This window comes from Phaethon lepturus, unplaced genomic scaffold (assembly GCF_000687285.1).
Source record: "Phaethon lepturus isolate BGI_N335 unplaced genomic scaffold, ASM68728v1 scaffold6596, whole genome shotgun sequence".
Lineage (NCBI taxonomy): Eukaryota > Metazoa > Chordata > Aves > Phaethontiformes > Phaethontidae > Phaethon > Phaethon lepturus.
This window is the reverse complement of record NW_010544008.1, coordinates 32,435-54,790: the sequence shown is the minus strand read 5'-3', so window position 1 is coordinate 54,790 and position 22,356 is coordinate 32,435. Positions and strand designations below refer to the sequence as shown.

The 22,356-nt window shown below is 39.5% G+C and overlaps 1 protein-coding gene across 1 annotated transcript in view; it reads right to left on the bottom strand.

Moving 5' to 3' along the window:
• Window positions 1-22,356, bottom strand: part of MLIP (muscular LMNA-interacting protein) — a gene marked incomplete at both ends in the record, with an annotated part of 42,607 nt that overhangs the window by 1,230 nt on the left and 19,021 nt on the right. Inside the window, 6 exons of the mRNA XM_010288530.1 lie at window positions 4,070-4,219; window positions 12,286-12,330; window positions 15,277-15,321; window positions 16,345-16,404; window positions 16,497-16,580; window positions 16,668-16,733. Coding sequence (XP_010286832.1) covers window positions 4,070-4,219; window positions 12,286-12,330; window positions 15,277-15,321; window positions 16,345-16,404; window positions 16,497-16,580; window positions 16,668-16,733 — 450 coding nt within the window. The remainder of the gene's footprint in view (window positions 1-4,069; window positions 4,220-12,285; window positions 12,331-15,276; window positions 15,322-16,344; window positions 16,405-16,496; window positions 16,581-16,667; window positions 16,734-22,356) is intronic.

The following is a 22,356-nucleotide window of genomic DNA, read 5'->3' as shown; positions in this document are numbered from 1 at the left end:
AGGGGACCAGGCACCAGTCGCTTCCCACCACCCTCGCCTCCTGCTGCTCCTCCTCAGAGGCACCAGCCCTACCTCTATTAATGATAAACCTTGGCAAACTGGCCTCACAGCTTCATGCCAAGTGTAACTAATAACTCTTTAGTTCGTTCTTACCTTGCTCTTCCGTTGCCCAAAGTGGTTCATCTTTTTTAATGACAAAGGAGCCTATGTATATTCTTGTTAATAAATTTAAACAATTTAAATAACAATAGTAATTAATAATAATAATAATTTGCAAGTGCATGAACTCTATAACATTCACTATGAGTTGTTTTTATGTTACGATGTAACAAAATGCCCTATTTTTTCTCCAAAAAAGATTCTGTTTCCCCAGTTTCAAATGAAAATTTTCATGAAGCCGTCACATCAGCGCTGCTCACCAGTTACATATACTTCCAGTATATTTTATGGTGCTTTTTTGAACAAATTGGAGCATACTCCCAAAATGCCTGGAGCATTACTGAAAGGTATTGGTCAAGAGAAAAAAAATTCTTTCTCATGATGGGGAAATTATTGTCTCCAGTCAAGGCATCTAAAAATGTGAGAACCTTAATACTGTCAGAATGGAGCCTCAGAAATGTTACACTGCCTGTAACAAGTGTTTGATGGAGGGGTATCCGCTGAATAGCCAATGCTACAAATTGCATATGTCCTCAGGAAAAAAAAAAAAAAAGGCGGCAGCATAAGCTAATATGAGAAAAAGACAAAATGAAATGGGTTTTTTCCTGGTTTATAAATTTTATTGGCACACCAGTGGCAATCTATATACGGTGTACCCAGACACAGATAAAAAGAGCTATCTGTGAGCTGAGCTACATCCTTTCCAGACAATCTTTACTAATTTAGAAATCTCTTTTTGTCTCCATCCACTGCTTTGGATTATCTGCATGAGAACAGCTGCCTGTTAAAGCAAAAATTACTATTTTTTTACAAGGGAAATGTCTTTTTCCACATGGGGACATTTCTTAATGAAGTGAAAAGCAAACAAGCTACTCTCTGTTGTGCAAGAAAAGTGTGGTCAACACAGGGACATGGAGCTCAAGGCCAGCAGTTGCGGCCAGCTGCATCATTGTGTCTCAAACTGAATGTCACCCACATAGTCACCAGTGCTCAGTGTCACACTGGGAGGTTTGTCAGGGAGGGGAGGTACTGTGGAGGTCTAAGAAAAACCAAAAGAGAGAAGTTAATAAAGCTGATGCCATCTGGAATCTCATCTAGTCTGTACCATCCTCAAAGATGCAGCCTGAAAGGGTCTGTCCTCTCAAGATGATTTGGGTGAAGAATGGGCAGCAACGTCACCTAGGGAGGATGTTGTTGGCAATGGTATTAGAAAGAAAGGATAAGAAAATGCAGAGAGAGGGAGAGAACAGAAATGTAAGGGCTGAACCTCCCAGCAGGACTGGGAAAATCTCCAGAGCAGGGAAAATCAGTAACAGTATGAGCAGTTTTGCCCTCAGACGAAGTAGATGCCTGCTAAGATCTTCTCTGAGGACAAGTAGACTAACACTTTCGTCTTTCCACAGAAAACAGAAAGCCTAGCTGCTAGCCTCCTATTTTTAATCCACATTTCTTATATCCCATGAAAGCAGTGAATGTACCTAATTTCAGGGTAATATTGGTGGGAACATGTCCCACTCTTTAGAAGCCTGATGCGGTGTAGCCAAAAATGCTAACTCCTGAGAGCAGGTGAAGAAGGAGGATGAGTGTCCTTATAGGTGGACAACCCCATGATTAGAGACCACCACTGCCAGCTCCTGGGCGCCCGGTTTCAGAGACAGTGCCACCGCCCTCTAACAGGCACTAAACCCCCCCAGGAGAGTTTCAGGGATGCTGTAAGATTGTGAACACCCTCATGTGGGCACCCAAGTCTCCTCCACACATGAGGGACTTATATCAGCACCATAAACTTGCTCTGAGAGGCAAGAGCTGGAATTGTAAGCATCTGTTGTGATGTAAGCATGTGCTTTAGTGTTTTCTGTAGATCTGGCTATTACAGCACCATTAATTATTTTGTCAGACCACTACTAGAATCATATAACCATTTCTCACACAAACCAACCCAGTTCCTGTTAAGTCAATGAATCCATCTGAATACAGGCCTAAGTAATTCCTTTTGCAGAACAAAAATCTCTTAATAGAAAGAAATAACAGTGTGTTTTACAGCAACCTGAGGTATTTCTTAGGTTAGGATAAAAACGCTAATTTACCAGTACTTAAAAGCATATTTAATTGTTCTTTTAACTAAAGGAAGCAAAACTGAGCATACCCATTGTGAAATTAACTTTTCCATCTATCGAAGTCAGTGCACTATTTGTTTAGTTAATTTTAATCCATAGCTTTTATTTAAAATAAATTTGGCTTTCATTATAACAACCACTTTATTCATGGACTTATTATGTCCTCAGTACTTCAATGATATGTACCATAAGTCATTTAGAAGGTGTAAGTTGATCTGTTTTCGCAATTAGCTTCAGATATCAGAAAGTCTGAGTATGGCAATAAACCCAGGTTTGTATTTGCCTGAAAATACAAAGTTTGGTGGTTGCATCATTCCTTCATCAGGAAAACTATAGCCATCAGAATCAGTGCCCAGCCCCGATAAAAGGGAGGTACGAGCTGCCCCTGCCTTTGCAGTGAGGTCCTGCTGAGGCGGCCTTGACCAGAAATTCTCTAGCAGCACCTCCCAGTCAGCTCTCCTCCTCTTTCATCCCAGCCAAATGGCAGCCCAGTGCCTGGTCATCAGAAGGTTGTCAGTAAATGAAAGCATGAAAAACTTACTATGAATTCACATGTAGTCTCTGAAGTCAAATAGTCACTGTCAACCTCAAAAGGTCAGAGACGAATTATAAATAATAATTTGTATTCATTTTTTTCTCCTATTTTACAGAAACTACATTCTGTAGAAACCTACAGAATGAGAAACCTTCTGATGCCAGCCCTACATGTTGCTGGAACCCACTGATGTTACAAATAAATCTTTCTCTATTTGTAATGCTGCAGTACTCTTGAGAAATGCCAGGAATGTTCAACAGCAAGTCAGAGCTATACGGAGGAATGGAAAGAACTAAAACAAAAATCTAAAAAAAAATTACGTATAAAAGGAAGAAAAGAGGACTGTCATTGCTAAAGTCTTTCTCTAATGTGACTAGTGGCATAGAAGTAAGAGAAATTTAATTAGTAAGGTATTTCGTTCCCATCGTGTCTGGAAAGAGGACTTACTGGCTTCATTTTACTACCCTCCAGGTGGAAGATTCAGAACATACTGGATAGGTTAATAATAAGCTCTTGCAGGGACATTCAGATTATGAATTGTAGTTAACGTTTAGTTCACAATAATGCACACAAACACAAAGGCACAAGAAAAGGCTGACAGAATCATTTATCTGGGGTTTCTCTGAGATAATGCCTCAAACAGGTCAGCAAAGTTCAAGATGTGTTTTTGCAAAGTGATCCTATGGTTTTATGCAGAGATCTGTGGGAGAAAACAACACTTTTGCTGCCCCATGGGCTGCCTGTTAATGCCCCTCATGTACGGTAGAAGAGCAGTTCCCTCAAGCTGTGGAGGGACGCGAATACGGACCTGGGGGAGCTACGCACTGGGGAGTGACATGGAAACTTACTGGGGCTCTTCCGCAGTCTCACTTTGAGAGGGAAGAGTGAACCTTGCCCAGTCCTTGCTGTCCTCATTTCTCTTTAGAGGCGATTGGGGTCTGAAATGGAGGAATTTTTTTCTAGTAGATCGGACCCAGACACCTGCTTGACAGGTAGGCACCGGAGTTCCACTTTCTTTTGGTATAGTGTTTCTTATGGACATCATTAAAAGATGCCCTCCTCAACATACAGATTTTTAGATTGCCACAAAAGAAGTCCCTGTAGAAAGCCCAGCTACCCATCTGCAGCCTGGAGACTCTCCTCCAGGAGCAAGGTGCCCCTTGGGGAATCGTCTAACTTTGCAAAAAAAAAAAAAAAAAAAAAAAACACCAGGACAAAATAAGGGTCTAAGATCTTTAAGGAAAGTAGCTGAGGCTACAAAATTCTTCAAAGAGTTACTCACCTGCTCAGTATCTGGATCACTGATATCTTCAAGGTACTTTTTAAAAGGATTGGGTTGATAGGCTTCCTCCTTTTGCTGTGCACTCTTTTCTTTCACCAATACGGGACGAATGACACCAGGTTTTGTCTTGACCCATAGCACACCCAGAAGAAAAGAGATGGAAGATAAATAAAATAAAATACTTTTCAATTTACAGAATATTTGTTAGACAAGTCAATTCCAATGAGGCTGTATTGACTAGGTTTTTTAAAAAATTTATTAGTAACATATTTCACCACCAAAATTATTCAGGTGTCATGCTGCCTGGCCTACTTCTAACACAGATTGCAGACAAAAATGGCAAGAGCTGTTTTTATGCACAGAACCTCATCACTGACATCTGTTTGTTGCTGACACTGGGCTGTCAAACTATTGTTTGTGGGTTTTGCTGGATGATTTTGCTCGCTGTTCAGCTGCATTTTGATAAATTCACCAAGTCACACTTTATGCACAGCCATATGTCTGCTTTCATGCTGCAAATTCTGTTCTGGGCTCCTCAAAACAGTAACTGTGAAAAAAGGAAGGGCAACATTTGACGCTGTTAACTTAGATCCAGGGAGCAACATATTAGAGGAAAGTCTTTCTGGGGAATAACACCAGTGATTGCATGTTGGATTTTGACAGTATCTTCAAAAGTTCACTTGGAGAAGTACAATTTTAGAGAATTGAGTCGGCACGGATGTGTGGTGCCCCTCATTTCACAAAAATTGGATTATTTAATCAATAAAAAAATTCTTGGTTAGCTACCAGCCAACCAAAAAATTGACTATTAACTTGTCAATTTAGTACGTCTGTGATATTCAGAATTCTTACAGTAGAGTCTGACATGAGGGATTGCCACATAAACTTTAAACTGAGGCTAGGGGATAATTTTAAAATACACAAATTGTTCAGTAAGCAAAGAAAAGGAAGAAAAAACTGTACATTCTCACTGGAATTTGGTAAGTACTGAAGTCCTGAATTTAAAGTTTTTGATAACTCAATTATATTTTTCTCTGTTATGGCTACCCCATAGAAAATGGGCAGTCTTTGTCACAAAGCTTTGTGTTTTATTCCCTCCCTCCTTTCCACAGGTTGGGGACCTTTCATCTGCCTCATCAAATAAGAAGAAACATATTCAACTGATAGCAAAAAATAAGCCATGAGGTGATATTAAATTTTCTAAAAGAGTAAAACTTAAACTTTTTCATCAAGAAGATCAATTTAGTGAAAGATACGGTGCTTATTTAATGAATTTACAGTACATAGTTCATGACTTTTTCTTCGTAGGATTCACCATAAAATAATTATTTTCTGTCCAAGATTTCTGAGAAGAGTTTGTGAAAGTGAAAGACTCCTTGTTTTCAACATAAAGTATAAAAATAAAAAGAATGCTACAGTTACTATGAAGTCATCATTACGCAGACAAAGCACCTGTGTGTGGCTTTCTAGCACTCCACACCATGTAACCATGCAATTAAAAGCCCATTGAGGTACCTGAAATCAAGAATAAGCGAGTCTCCTTATGTAGGAAACCTCTCCCAAAAGCACACTGTAGAAATGCTTTTAAGGAAGCATTTTCTGATCAACATCACACACTCAAGTGCTGACTGAATCATATGTTTACGTCTGACTCGGCTAACAGGGTGGTGGCTATCAGCCAGGAACCAGAATTTGAAATACTTTATTAGCTCCCTGACAAGCTATATAGCACTACTGACACTGCTGAGAAAACAAGCTGAGACAGTTTTGCCAAGGAAAGTGTTGGTCTTCCTACGACAGCACTGCAAAACGGTAAAGGTTGTTATGGTTGCAATGGGCTGCCAATTGCCCTCACGTGGCTAGAGCCCGATAGGCAAATTACACAGGGCCGAGACACAAGCTCCAGGACCGACCCATGATCAGTTGTACTGATTCGGTGCCTGGGTGCTCCCTTGGCCCGGGTCAATGGGCGCACAGTCAGACATAGGAGGGTAGGGTGGGCCAGGGTGTCTTGATAGGCAGTATGGACATGGCCACCCTTCTTCTGGGACAGAAGGTATTTTGGCTGTATGAAAATGAGCCGTGCATGATATTCGCCCCAAGGTCTGAAGATCGAACTTCTCATTGGCACCCGTAGGGGCATGTTCACCTCTGATTTTTCCCTCTGTTATTATGGCACCGGTTCTCCATGAGATCTTGCTGAAACCGGTGAGTAAGGTCCCAGTTGCAACCCCGTTCCTCTCAGCAGAGGCTTAAAATCCTCTAAGTCCCATGTTTCTCCTATCCAAGTCACTGTCACTTCCCCTTATCCAGGGTATTCAGAGATCCCCAAAATATGTAGGGCCAGACCCTTCTTTGACAGCTAGCAATGGCTGTACTCCCTTCTTGTGGTGCTTTGTGTCACTACACAGGCAGTAAGTCATTCTGGATACCTGAACGGTTTTCCTGTAAACAAGAAAGTTGCCTCGTAATGTTTAACAAGGAATTGGCTTTTTAATATGTTTTCAATGCAGTGCTGTTTTGAAGCAGCCTGGCTCTGTGACAACCAGGCAAATGATTAAAAAAATATGACATGATCAGATAAAAAAAAATAACAAAACAGGAGAGCTAGGTTTGGGATAAAAGAACCAGCTGCTCTCTTTCTTTGCTTTCTGCTCTGAGTCCATCAGACCTCGCATGACAAATAGCAAGCACCAAGTCCCTCTGTTTGCCTACACAGCCTTTACATCCAACTCTTCTGTACAAATAGTCTCTTGCAGTCTTTGAAGAATTCTGCTTCAAATGGGATAACCAAAGAATAGCCTCATGGGGAGGAACCGTTCCCTGTCCCTTCCAAAAAACTCATTAGTTTTGGGGAAAGGGACCCTGAGGTAGGTGGGGCAAGTATGCAGTGCAGCACACCCCAGGCAATGCGGTCATCTTCTGTCAGCACTGAGCAGCCAGAGTCACCTGAGGAGCCTCTAAACTGTTGAGAGCACCTGATTTCAGGTAGTGAGGAGCTGGCTCCTGTGTCATGGAGCAGCGTTGCAGTCTCCACTGTCTGCAAAAAGATGCTTTTTGCCCTTACAATAAAAACATAGACGCTTTGTCTAGTTGAACTGTGAATCACCTTAAAATTTTCTGCTTCTATTTCCTTTCTGCCACAAATTAGTCTTCACCAAGGGAAATATGTTATTGAACGTATCAGTTTATTTTTATTTTCCCTTGTAGAAGCCTTACACTTGCAAAAATGCAATAAAACATTCCAGGCAGTGTATCAGTCTACAATGAGGTTCTCCCTTATTACATTTGAAGGTGTGAAGCCATATAACTGTGGTTAAAAGGACTTCCTCTTCCTCTGGCTAAGTAGTAAATTATTCACATCGCTTTGAAAAGCCTAGGAAGGAAGGATAATTATTTTCTCCACCTCCATGCTGAAGCAGCAGCAGGTCTTGCACCAGAGCACAGAGGACTAGGTCAGCTATTTAGAATTCAAGTTGTCTTTATTTTTGTTCCTCCTGAAATATTTGCATTTCAAGAAACAGCTGAATTTTCAACAAGATGTCTGATACTGTACCGTATCATACTTTCCACTGACCCTGTGCTAAACTAAACCGAGCTAAAATCAGTACAGGAATGAATCTTCTTCTCATTTTCTGGAGAAACGGGACAGACCTACAGTAAAGTAGTGTGAAGGAGGCACTCACCTCTGCTGCTGTTCTGGGGGAAGGGGACGGGAAAAAGGAGCAGGTTTGCCCAGGCGCTGCTCACTGCCCAGGCTGGTGGCAAGGAGGGGGCTAAGCAAGCCCTTGCCACTGACACCGCTCTCTGCTTCCCTCTCTGTTTCCTTCCCCTTCTTTAGGAAACTCTTTTAGCACATTTAAGTTCCCTTCACCCACATTTTCCACATTCCTGGTATACCAGGAATCTCTCATTTCCTACTTCCCTGTGTGATGGCTCTGTATGGACCACTCTTCAGTATAACTGACACATTTCACTTCAGCAGTGCCTGCATTTTGGTGTTTGACAAAGTATAGACCTAGTATAGACCATGGCAAACACTGCCTTCCAGAAGTCATTCGTCAGTGCTCAAAGACCATGAAATCATTTTAGGTGGATAGATGCACCATGACCACTGATTTTATGCTGGACCTGACAATAATGTTGTATTTGATGTCATTCTGACCTGAATTGGATCTTAAAAGATGCTGAATTTAGTACTATTTTACTTTAAAACAATCACACTGTAATTCCTGAGATGTCATATTCTCAACCATGGTTTAATTCATTTCATGGAGCTTTGGGGTCAATAGTTTTAAATGTAGGAAATACCAGAACCTCAGTAATACATGTGCTTCAAAATGAATTAAATAGAGAAAAAATACTGCCAAGTCACGTTCTAAAATACCCCAGAACAAAATAAGCCATAGAAATATGTCTATATTAACTGAAAGACTCCAGATTTAACTACTGGACCAGACCATGAGGATTGTTATCTATTTTTGTTTAATGTTTTTCTTCCTTTGAAATGCTTGAACTCATCTTCTGTCCAGCCTCGAGTCCCTGCAACTCATAGCCACAATCCTTCTCATGCAAGAAACTGCAGTGCTCTTTCTGCTACTGTCATTTAAACCTGCACACAAAATACATAAATGCTGTTCTGTACTTGCTTTAAATATATATGACTCCTTTTCTACTATTTCTGTATATAAATATATTTTTATAAATCCTTCCATTGCACACTCAAAAACCATGGATGACTGATACAGCATTAAAATATCTGAACCAAAAAGACTTAGAACAATGGTACCAAGGTGACTGGCCCCATGTGAATTTTGCTTTATTTGCATGACATATATATATATCATGCAATCATGAAATATATATCAAGAAAAAAGTTATTGTTAATGATAATGGCAATATTGTGTGTCATGTTGGTGTGCTGCATAAGGCTTTCCACTTTGTTATCATGAGTCATTCATAGTCATTTTTTAAAAGAGTAGAAAATCTGTTGATGAGACTCACGGTGGCATGCCCAATGTTTTGCCTGTCTATTGCATAAAAGTCATACAGTTGAGAGGTATAGATACAACATTTCTGGTCACCATAAATAATCGGTCCCTGGTAGAGCTAGTCAGAGACTCCACAAGAGGAGGAGTAATTGGCTGAATCATAAATGCTGCAAAATTTCTAGGTAAAAATCTACTACTGAAGAATCATCATTTGTGAATAGAGATCACAATGTGCTCAGAGACAGCACTGCTGTCTGAACAAAAAGCACGCACAAGATTTCCATTGTAGTGACTGCAATTTAAAAGAGGTGAAATAAAATATATAGTTAAATAATTAAAATAGCTATTAAAAAAAAAAACAAGAAAAAAAAATCTAAGGAGCTGACAAAAGGATGAAATGGTTCTTAGTGACCAGAATACTGCTTAAGACAGTAATGTTTCAGAGAAGATGTGCATCAGCTTATAAGAAGAGTTTAAGAGATCAGTAAATTCTGGGATGTTGAAAGAGAAGTGCTGAAAAGTGAAAAAACGAATAAGGAAGAAAAGGATCAAAAGACAGAAAGTTGTGTTCAAATACAATCTAGAAGAAAAAAAAAGAAAAAAATGAAAAAAATCTAACCTGTAATATAAAAACTTCATATATTAGGCCAAGAAAGACTTTCAGAAAAAAATCTTGTTACCTTTCCTTACAACTAAAAGCCTATGGGGCCAGTAGATATAATCAAGACATAAAAAAGATGCATGAAGAAAAGCAGACCAGGGCTGAAAACTAATTCCTCACTTCACCTTTCCTCACAGGAAGACTTAGGGAGATTCTCACACTGGCAAAGAAACAATTTGGAGGGACTGTCTCAAGTACAGTGTCAATAAGAGAGATTTGAGAACAAATTGATGAAATGAGCAAATGAAGTGCAAGGAATAAACAAAGTTGTAAAGCAATTCCAGTGTGAAATTGCCACACTATGAATTGTGGTATTTAATTTCAGACACAATTAGCACCAGAAGAATGAGAAGTGGCAGCTATAGGGCAGGTTATACTGCAGGATCCTGAAGAGGACCAGGAATCACAAATCACTGTGTATGACATTTCAAGCTGTGCAAAGTAGTAGGAGCTAACTATACTAAGGAACAGAATTAGTGTGTACTAATTAACTGATGACAATGGATAAATAATAGTGAATGTCTTTTGAAAGGGCACTTAGGGCAATAAATCTTTTAATTATTTTAGAGTCAGTGAGGCAAGAAATCTGGCTGATATGGCAGATGTAGGTTATGTTTAAACTAGCAATATGAGAATCTTTCAGCATCTAGGAATACACATTACTTGAAACCAAGTGGGAATCAACAGACCATCTTATGTGAGGCTCAGTGTTTTGGTTTTTTTTCTCACTGGGTCCCTAAATGCATGACCAGGGATAACAAAATGAGGCTGCATCACAGAGCATAAAGTCCAGTGGATGTGCAGCCATGATGTACACGGATTTCCAAAGGCTTTAGTGAAGGTTCTTCAGCAGGGTCTACTTAGGAAATGAAACTGCTATGGTGTAAAAAAGAATATTTCCCATGGACCAGTTAAAAGATAGGAAGCAAAAGGCTGGAATAAACATTTAAATTTCACAGTGGAGAGAAGTCATAAATAGAGTTCCTCAGAGATGCCCTCTGGAATCTGGGCTTTGAATTATGGATCTACATCATCCAGAAAAGAGTGGCTAGTAAGGTGACAAAGTTTGCTGGTAATATTGAATCATTCAGGGGAGTAAAAACAAAATATCAGCGTAGAGAGATCTTATGATACTGAGTGAGTGAATGAATGACAAAAAGGCAGGTGAAACTTAACTGAATTCAACGTTGATACATTTCACATGGGAAAACTAAACTACATCCTAAATTTACACATGCAGTGATCAACTAGTTAGTTCAGAAACTAGCTCTGACTACTCAGAAATTATATCTTGGGTTTACTGTATACAGTTCTATGCAAACACTGGCTTACTGCTCAGTACAAATAAGATGAACTAAATAAATTACTAGGAATTGTTAAGGAAGGAATAGGAACAACAGTAAAGAACCTTATCATGTCATCATGTAAATAGGAAGCACTGTGTTCAGAGCTAGACAAGAGCAGTCTATGCTTTTAGCCTCCCAATCTCAAAACCAAAAACCTGAAAAAGATATAGAAAAGGGCAACAAGGATCATGAAAGGTATGGGCCAGTATCCATACTTCTCAAAGACTGACTAAACAATTTTGACTTTTATGTATGAAAAAGAAGTGACTGATAGAGTATTATGGTTAATACTTAGAAAATCATTAATATTATTTAGAAAGTGAAGAAAGAACAATTATTTGCTGTTTCAGTACAAGAACTCAGATCAAGTATTGGGATTAAAGCAAAGAAATAAGGTACTATTTCGCATAATGCATAATTAAAAAGCAAACCTTATTGCTACAGAATGTTGTAGAGACTAAAGTATAACAAGATTCAAAAAGTAACTGGAAAAACTCATGAAAGAAGAAGTGGTCAAGGTTTATTAAACAGCAGAAATTGATTCAGGAAGTCCCTAAAATTCTATTACCTGAAATATACAATGGGAAAAAATTCTCATCTACATCTCATTTTTTCCCTAAGCATTCATTAATGATCTCTGTCACTTGGACAGACTCCATGACCTCTCTTCTGACCTTTCTTTAGAAAGTTTGTCTCCAACAAGACGAAATTGTGATCAGAGCTAAAATGAACACCTGATGCATAATCTCCCTTTCTTTATTTGATTTTACCCTTGCTTTTCACTAGTTAAGCCAGCTTTGGTTTAAACAAGCATGTAAGAAGAAAACAGATGCCAGAAAGTTGTTGCATATGAACAAAATTGTAGAAGTGGAATATTAGAAGAGTCCAAGAACCAGCAGTGGACTCTATAGTTGTCGCACACCTCAAGATTCAGCAAGACCCTCTTGGGGTCACTTGGTCCATGGGTTTACAAGTCACTTGGTCCATGGGTTTACAAGTAGTGTCAGGATTTACAGTTACTTAAAACAGGCGTGTATTCAGTGCAGAAGAAAGCAATGCAGCTCTGTAGAAGCAATGCAGCTTTGTAGGATATTGACTGCAGCTTCTTTCACAGGACTAAGAAAGTAAATAGTAATTACTTTTGTGTTTGTGTAAATTTTGAAAAACAGCATATCACAGCTGTGCAATACATACCAGCTGACTCTCTGTTACCATAGGTGCTGATTTGTAAAGGTTGGCCTGCAAAAATGGTAAATATATAGAGTATTACATAAAACATAATAGTGTTTATAGCAATTACAGAAGAAAAATCCATGGACAGCAGTATGCTTAGGTACAGAAGCTTTTACCACTGATGCAGTGACATGCAGTTTATAAGGCAAGTTAAAATATTGCACTTCCCAGTTTATTTCTAAGTATAATAAAATAGGAATGCCTGTTAAAATTTTAGGGATGCTCTTTCCAAGTGCAACAAAATTTCACTTTTCACCTCTATCTAACCTCAAAACACAAATCCTGATATTTCTGACCCTGACATTGTCTGTTGATCTGCAGCATCAGTGTTATTAACACCGTCGACTGTATTGGGAGCTCAGTTCAACCTTCTCATCCTTCTGACTTTACATTATGAAAACCAGAACAATCCTACTCAAGCATTACTCTTTTTTCTGAGCATACATTGAACAGCAGAAGCCCTGTTTTCCAGATCAAGGGTAAATGTGAATGTAAAATTCACATAAAACGTGAATGAAATGTGAAATGGAAAGTGTGTGCATATGTAAAATAATAGTGTGCCACATGCTTATTCGTCCACACAGTGGTAAGATTCAGAATTTCTGATGCACTATTCCCTCCAGTCAACTCCTTCAAGCTCTGTAGGAGTGCCACTGGATAATACAGCACTTCTGTACAGATAACATGCCCTTCCTTCATGTAGGTGTGATTTAGAGGCCTTGAGACTCTAAAATGTGAATATTCTTCAGGGTGGTGTTAAAAGAAGTAGTAGATAAAATGGTTACATGTTACAGCTGTAGCAGAAGACAAGGCAGTGCCTTTATGGCCTGTACCCTCTGCAGAAGAACCGCTACAGTGGATTTTTATCAACTGAACAATATGTTCCTCTCACCGTTTCAAGCAGAAAAGCAATTCCAGCACACTTGGAAAGCGAAGAACATGCTCTTACTTTGATCCCGTGTGACAAAGACCTTGCAGAGCTCAGTAGAGGGGCAGAATCCCCTCCCTCGCCCTGCTGGCCATGCTGCTTTGGATGCAGCCCAGGATATGGTTGGCCTTCTGGGCTGCGAGCACACATTGCCGGCTCATGTCCAGCTTTTCATCCACCAGTAGCCCCAAGTCCTTCTCAACCAGGCTGCTCTCAATCCCTTCATCCCCCAGCCTGGATTGATACTGGGGATTGCCCTGACCCAGCTGCAGGACCCTGTACTTGGCCTTGTTGAACCTCCTGAGGTTCACACGGGCCCATTCCTCAAGTTTGCCCAGGTCCCTCTGGACGGCATCCTGTCCCTCAGGTGTGTCAACCACACCACTTAGCTTGGTGTCAACAGATGCACTATTATAAAATGGTGAATGGTATCATATCAAAGACCACAAATTTTCAAAAGTTGGTGTCAACTGTTGTATTTACCTGTCAGCTGGAACAAACTTTTGTAGTTTCACTGAAGTCAGACATTTTTCCATACTTTTTATACACTCCCTTGCTATTCATAGAGTCATTTATATCCTTATTAAGTTTCTGAAGTGCATGGGAAGACAAGAAGTAATTGTGGCCAAAGCAAATCTATGTCATTTCAATTGTTAAATGGCAGGTTATTTCAATATATTTGTATAGTCTACTACACCATATAAACTGTTGAAGTAATGAGTAATATTATCATGTGTGCATACTTACACATTTATATGTCTGTGTGTTCATAAATAATATTTTATTGGGGTATATAGTTCATATACCTATATATAAAAATACATATATACCTATATATAGGTATATAGTATATATACAATACATATAGATACGTGTATACTATATACACATAAATAAAAAATAAATGTAAATAAATGTGTATAATTTTTATATATATTTAAAAATATACTATAGTTATCTTCCCTTTACTGGGAAGAAAGAGTCATTTTTTTATTCCAGCAAAGAAAATCTAAGTGTATCGTTAGCCATGTAAGTTGGATGCCTGAATTTATGGTATATGTCAGCCACAGTTTTGAGAGCTGGAGATCTGCCCTGGAGTAGTATTAAATATACTCTTTCTCACAGACTACCTCTGAAACACTCTCTTTTATTTCATTAAAAAGCTCTCTTCCAATATCCTTTCTAATTAGTATGAGCCAGCACAATCTGTCAAGTAATAATCACAGTATGCAATAAAATACGCATACCCCCACATTCCAGAAGCAAAACTGAATTGATCAGTCAAGCATTGTGCTGGTATAAAACTGAAAGGCCCCTATTGCTTTGCCAACAGTGCTTTGATTTGGGGTTCAATATAAATGCTGAATGTAAACAGAGATTTCTCACCACATGATGAGTGTAGAGTAAAATATGGAACCTGCAGTAACTGTATGCTAGTGAGAATTAAAATGTTAATTTGGTTTAATGTTTCAATAATTGAACAGATGACTCAATATAGAGTTATTCTTTATACATTGGAATGCGTGTATACGTGTCAAAACAGCTTCTATTCATCTAAGGATAAACCATGGGTTTTCAGCAGCTCTATACCTTGTAAAGAAGCATTTGGGTCAACCCCAAATTCTGATGGATAGGCAAGAAATATTGGACTTCCAAAGCGAGTCCCCTGCAGTGCAGGCTGAGTCCAAACAAATGTACCCTTCAGCACCCCTAACAGTCTGTTTGCCAAATAACCCCATGCTTGAACCAAACAAAAACGAAGTGTGTGAAGAAATTAATTTTAACATCATATTCACACAGGTAAAATTATCAATAGACACCGCACTGAAGAGATTCTCGCCATGATGGATTTACAGCAGTGGGAAGATATCTCAAGTCTCAGTTGCTAGAGCTCTAACATACTCACTTCTCTGTTACTCATGTCATGAGGAGATGCCTGCACAGACTCACCCAATATTGTAGCAAGAGCAGGAAAATTACACACTTCTGCATGCAAAATGTAGTGTAATTATGAAAATACTTACATATCTGGTTTCACGTCCAGCTGCTCTCTGCAGTGTTGTTGACACCTTGTACAAAATAAATATATTAAGAGCAAAGAGTTACTGAGGAGTAACTCAAAGAGATTTTCACCATTGTGACAAGTTATTAATTGCTCAAATTCAAGAAAACTTCAGTTTTCCAGGAAGATTCATGCAATACATGAGAATAAGTTATATTAAAGCTTTGCTTGGTATGTTTATTGCAGAAAATACTACTTCATTTTTACTGCCCTAAACCATTGATCCCACTCTATTGATGATGGCATGTAAATTATCTCTGAGAACTCTCATAACAAAATGCTTAGTAATAGATAGCCATAGGTGTGGTGAAATAGCCCCGTGAAATTTAAGTTATATTTGCTCACAAAATAACCTGAAATGGCAGCTTTCCATGTTCTCATTTGCAAGAACTTGCTTTCATCTGACTAATCCATGTTATTTCTGAGGCATTTATTTATTATAACATACACTCTTTTTTCCTTCCTGTCTATAACTCTCTTCTACCTTCAGTTGAAGCACTTTGCTCTCTCATTGTGAGGTCCTCACAACCTTTGGCTTGGTCCCTATGCTGTATCCCGTTAAACTCACCTTTTGTGCCCTTTTTTTGGTTTCGTGACTGTTAACAGATGCCTTCCATTTGGTCAAGGCTCAATTCTCAATTGCCCAAGGAACTAGGTTTTGGATGCTATAGCTTAACTTAGTAGCAGCATTTTAACCACTTCAGATTCAGTGCAGGCATTGGAAAACATTCTCTCAATAACAGTCTCAACCTGCTGCTTCAGCTACTATCATGTTTCTTCTGTCTTTCAGCTGCCTGAAGCCCGATCCGCCACTGTGTACAGTTGACAGAAGTAATTTCAAAAATGAAAATAAAATTTGAAGTGTATATTGAATATAGTCACTCAGGAATGCTGGTTCTGTGCACTGTTTTTGCATGGTGGACCAGACATTGTGCAGGATATTTTGAATGCATTTTTTATGTGTTCCTCTGCCAAAAATCCCTTTCCTCTATTTCCAGGCCTTGGTGTATGTGTGGGCTTGTTCACCTACCTTGCCAACATCTGACTCCGTACTCATCTGTAGAAAACTTGGAGAAGACTCGCATCGGCGCTAGAAAATTTTCAACAGAGAACAGACTTATTAATGACAAGAAGCAAAAGGACAGGAAGCAAAAAAGTCAGTCCCACACACTGATGGGTTACCATAGTCAACGGGTCCTGCAGGACTTGATCAATGACAGCACACAGCTCTTCTGTTTGTTGTCTGAGCTGGGCAGGGGAGCACATCTGAAAAGGGGGGATCGAACACTCAGTTAACCTTTGGTTTTTTTGTTTTCAAATAGAGATTTGAAAGAGATGTATTCAAAGGACTACCTCTGAATGGGTGTCCAAAGCAGTGCCTTCAGTCACGCTAGCGGTCTTGGTTGGCTCTTCTAATGCCTGCAATTCAAAAGATTTTGGTGTGATACTGAGTTCAAAATTTTAAAAACGAAGCAAACATAGACATTTTGCAATACTATGTTTCCAAAGGTGGCACTTTCTGTTTCACCATGGAAAGACGGAAAAAGAAGAAATTACAGGCCTAGTAAGGTTGTTCAGGTTGCCAACTTCTGATTCTGAATTAGAGAGGGCTTTGCAGAGAGGGAAAGAGAGTATTCAAGCCAGGTGAATTGCCTCTACTTTTAGAGATCAGAAACTACCAGTTTAAATTGTCTTTTACATGTAATGTAAATGCAGCGTGGTGAATGGGCGCCACGTGCCGCAGGGGTGCCCGGGGGCTGCCTGCCGCGCACCATCGGCGGAAAGTCCCTGGCTCTCAAGCAAGTGGACAAGGCAGAGATCCAAGCACACAGGAGACCCTTTCTTTTCCTCCAGTAGACATTTTCTCTAAGAAGTGCCTCCTGTTTAAAGAGGATGGTGATTCCACATTGCAACAAAAACAGTGCTCGATGGTTTTGGATTTCAGCCTGAAATCAGAGACGTATAAAGCGAAATATGTGCTATACATATGTGCTATCACACTAGGCAGGTGTGCAGTCTCTCCAAAACAAAACATATGCTTCTTGTGCTTGAATACCTCCCGCTTTCCTACGCCTGTGCTTGGAGCAGGTTTGAGAAGGGTGGGAATCAGTTTGCTGATCGCTCTGCTTTATCAAGAAACTCGTGAAACACCTCAAAAGCCGAACTCCAGTGCTCAGTTCCCTTTTCATCTTCATCCAGAATCTACAAGGCATATTCTCACTGCCATCACCCATTTTTGCTTTGAAGCAATTTCCAAATAGACTCTCTGCTGAGACCAAAAATTACTCTGGAAGCCTCCTGATGTGTGAAGCTGGACTACAGGGGAGGGACCTGCAGGGTTTGTGGATTTTTTTTTTTAACACATTACATTTGCTGAAGTTTCATTTTGCAAGTTATTTGAAAAAAATAAATTATAGCAAGAGAAAAAAAGAGCATTCCAGTAAAACGCTTTTTCATGCATGTGAGATGCCCCATAGACATAAATAACTATAAATAGTCTTTCTCATTTCTGCTGTCTCATCACTGTTACCCAGGTAAATTCCCACATCAACAGTCTTGCAGAAGAGGAGGGCTCAGCTAAAGAGCTACACCTGTAGCTAAAGTGCTACACCTGAGTACCGTGTCCCTGGTTCAGCTTCAGTTGAGATTACATCTTCCTGACAAACATAAAATGAAGTGATAAAATGAAGTAGAAGAGTCATTCCTTCCCCTGTACTAAGGCCAGGATTGCCAAAGCATCCTCTTGTGGAGAGACGACAAGTATGAATGTGAGTTAGGAAAACCAAGAAATTCTAATCAGTCATGGGTTCAGAATGGAGAATTTGCTAAGCTTCTCAAAACCCCCAAAAAACCAGTAAGGTAATGAACATAGTAAAGTAATTGTTAAGAAAAAATACTTGTTTCTGTTTCATCTTCAATTCACCAGAGCTGTAGGAGAGGGTGAACGCAATCAAGGGTAAGAAACAACTACCCAGAAGATACTGAGGAATCTTTCTAGAGGAACTACTGCCACATACACAAGCTCTTTTCAGAACCAAGACTCTGAAATACCAAACACCCATTAGTTTCAGTAGAAATTAGGTATCTAAATATCTTTGCATTTTCGAGCCTTCACTGACTAAAGAACTCAGGTATGAGCAACACCGAGGTCTATGCACTCCACCATCCCCCTGAGATACAGTCATCATGCAGGAGCCATGCTAGAGAAGGCTGCAGTGTTCTTCTTCCTTTTTAAACTTTTAGGGAAGGAAAATTTTAATCTTCAAAGTGATCCATCTAATTTCTCTCACTGTTATATCTCTTTTTTTTTTTTCTTTTTTCTATTTGAATAGCCCAAGTCCTCCAATAAAAGAGAAGAAAATGAGAAAACTAGATTTTAGGCATCCTTATCACCCCTACAAATAAAAAAAGTTCCATTCAATCTCTTGTTAGCTTTTCAACATACAACTCAATCTTTTTTTTCCAGCAATTAGGAGTTTTTTTACATTTTTGCATAGAGAAAAATGTGAGATTAAAAAAGTACCACTAGCATTTCTGACTCATTACTGGAGTTACACAATAACGTTATGATTAATTTAAAGCGTTAGTGCTATCTACAGTACTGTTGATTAGTGCTATCAACAATATTCAAGCTTCACTTCCTGTGCTGATGGTCTAACAATATTAAAAGTGGAACATTCTTATTTAGGCGTTCAAATTTTTTGAATATATATGAAAAACAATAGTGGGACCACAATTTAAAAGACGACTGCAATTTAGAGAATTAAAATGTATTTCTGACAGAACTTAAATGTTCGGGTGAAATAACCATTTGTTGAACCACTGATTTTTTCCTTGCAAAGGGCAACTTTGGGAGTGTGCTACATATATGCTGTTGATGTCAACAATGACTACAACCCTTTCCTCCTCTTCCCCCCAAGCTATTTGATTGTTAAAGCCGTATCAGAGCTGAAAGGATACTGGTAAATGATCCGAACAGGATCTCAAATATTTTGTTAGAAGAATGAAAGCTTTTGGCAACATACAGGAAATACAGAACATTGTTTCATCCACCAATGAACCACATCAATAGTAGGAGAAAAAATGAATATCATAACCTGGATCTGACACAGCTTCCTTCTTACCGTATTGTGAAAACCCTGGGCTGAACAAAAGCCAAGAAGTTTCCTCATCTTTATTTCTCTTGCATATTTCTCCCATCAATAACTTTTGCTAAGCCCTCAGCACATGCCAAAAAATCATTCTGTATAATGGAACTTCACATACCATGAGTTCCTTTAATTTATACGTTGAAGATTCTGGGAGATCACACTGAAAAGACCTGGTTACTTTTCCTCTTATAAAATAATTAATACTAAAAGCTACAAAGGCCTTTGAAAGGAAGAAGGAGCTCATAGTCTGCTCCTACACTGGCACTCTTGGTTATAATTACAGACAAACTAGGTCCTTTATCGTTCTATGACTGTACAAATTAATTCCTTTCATTCTTACCAGTAGGTAGTTATCTCTAGTCTTGAGAAGCATTTTGACATGAACACGTAATATGGAAGCAAGTAATTCACCTAGTAAGTGCACACCAGAAGTACTTGGAGAAAACTAAAATCTTTTTTTATCAAAATATTCTCAACAAGATGTTGTCAGAAACACTTTCCAGGTCCAGAAAGGTGCTGACATGCTTGATAATAGCTAATTATCCAGAAGTTAGGTCTACCATCTGACAGTGGGAAAATTTGGCTTCCAAGTTCCTGCTGTATGATTTCAACGAGCAACTTTAATCTGCATTTGCTATGATCAGTCCCTTTACCAATAGATGTTTGATAATACAGTAGGTAAGAGATCCCTCAAAGCAAGAATTTAAAGCTGGGTCTCCAATCTAGCAGATCACTGCCATATTTCCTCTGTTGCATTTCTTTCTTTTCATGAAGAAAAAAAACCCCACCCTCTTTTTTTCTTCTGCATGAGGATGAAAATGTAAGGTTTTTTTCTTTTTTCTTTTTTTCCTCCACAAGGGGAATATACTGCACTGCTGGCAGTCTGCTGTGATGGGATGCAATTACTATGTCTGTGGAGTTTTCCTAGAAGTGTAACATCATATGGAAAGACAGCTTTAGACTCTCTTGAAGTCAGTCAAATTGCACTGTGACGAGAAAAAACGTGAAGAACAACCATAAACAGACAAAATCAATAACCTAAAATATGTATTCTTTAAGACGGAAAATATTTTCCTACATGTATTTGAAATTTATAGTTCTCTACTTGTAATTAGTTGATAAATACAAGCCAGGTAAGTCAACAGTGTTTTCATTTGCACCTCTTCCATCCATAGCCAGTTACACCTAGTAGTTTTCAGAAGACTTGCTAAGTGTGGGCCAAGCCTCGACTGTGAAGTAGATGTGCTTCATGGCACACCTCATCATCCCGGTTTCACCACAGTTCAGACCACGAGAAGTCTGAGCAGAACATTTGCAGTGCCTCTCCCCACTAAGTCTGTATGCCCAGGTTTCCTTCCCATCAAAAGGATGCCCAGATAAGGGAAGCTCACCCCGATCAGCATGGTGGTGTGTATCTGGACAAACACAGCAAACCCAAGCTCCTCTGCATGGACCTTACTGTAGACTAAAGACCACTAGTTGTTAAGAGAAACCTTTTTTGGTTTGCAATTCCAAGGCATCCAAAAGTTTTTGGACTACATCTCAAATTTGACATAATTCTGAAGATGAAGTAGGATCTGGTCTAAGAGACTCTCTACGGTTACGAATTATTCTGTAGCTCCCTGAAATGAACTCTTCATCACTATATATTTTGACTGAAAGATATTTTTATAGATATTTGATAGATACAATCTCTAAATAATAGACGCATTACTTTTTAAATACTATCTGATTAGGAATGGAATTTTGAATTAGACTGTGATCACATCTATATAACTGAAGAAGCTATGCAACAGTGAGTGTCAGTGGAGGGGTGACTCACTGACTCAATGTTAGTAAGGCCAGAAGGAGCCACAGCGATCACCTAGTCTGACCTTTTCTTTAAAGCACAGAACTGCCTGGAATTACTGTATGAAGTGCCAGAAAAAGACCCTGTCTTGATTTTTCAATTTCTGTGATAAAGAGCCCATTTCAGTCTCCAGATTTTTTTTTTCTAATGGTTAATTAATTCTTTCTGTTAAACGTTTTCCTTATGCCTACATTAAACTTTTCCAGCTTCCTTTTCTACCCAGTGGATCCTATCATCAGCTGGGCTGAAGAGTTTATTATCACAGTCTGTGGACCTGGCTCATCACCATGAATCTCTGTGGCTGTGATGGCACTGCTGACTGACCATGGTTACCACCATTTCATTATCACCATCCCTGCTCTCCTTGCCCAGGCATTGTGGAGCTGTGCCCTTTCTGGTGAGGACACTGTCTTGCCAGTCTTGCTGTCAGCCCATCTCTCAAGTTCACCTTCCTTGTGGAGTAGCCCGTTCTTGCTGCTCCCTGACAGAGCCTGACCATGCTGAGTGTAAGTCCCTTAAAAACAACTTCTTGCTCTTCCAGCTGTGAAGGAAGTTACAGCCCAATCTTCCAAGACATATGCTGGACTGGGCTTTTCCTGAGCAGAGCACAGGTGATGTGAGGATGTCCTGGTTTCAGCCAGGATAGAGTTAATTTTCTTCACAGAAGCTACTGTGAGGCTGTATTTTGGATTTGGGATGAGAAAGTGTTGATAAGGTGCTGATGTTTTGGGTTGTTGTTAAGTAGTCAAGGACACTCCAGCTTCTCGTGCTGGCCTGCCAGTGAGCAGGCGGGGGGTGCAGGGGAAGCTGGGAGGGGACACAGCCGGGACAGCTGACCCAGGCTGGCCAAAGGGATATTCCCTACCATATCACGTCATGCTCAGTATATAAACCTGAGACGAAGAAGAAGGAAGGGGTGGGGGGACGTTCGGAGTTATGGCGTCTGTCTTCCCAAGTAACCATTATGCGTGACGCAGCCCTGCTTCCCTGGAGATGGCTGAACCCCTGCCTGCCCATGGGGAGTGGTGAATGGATTCCTTGT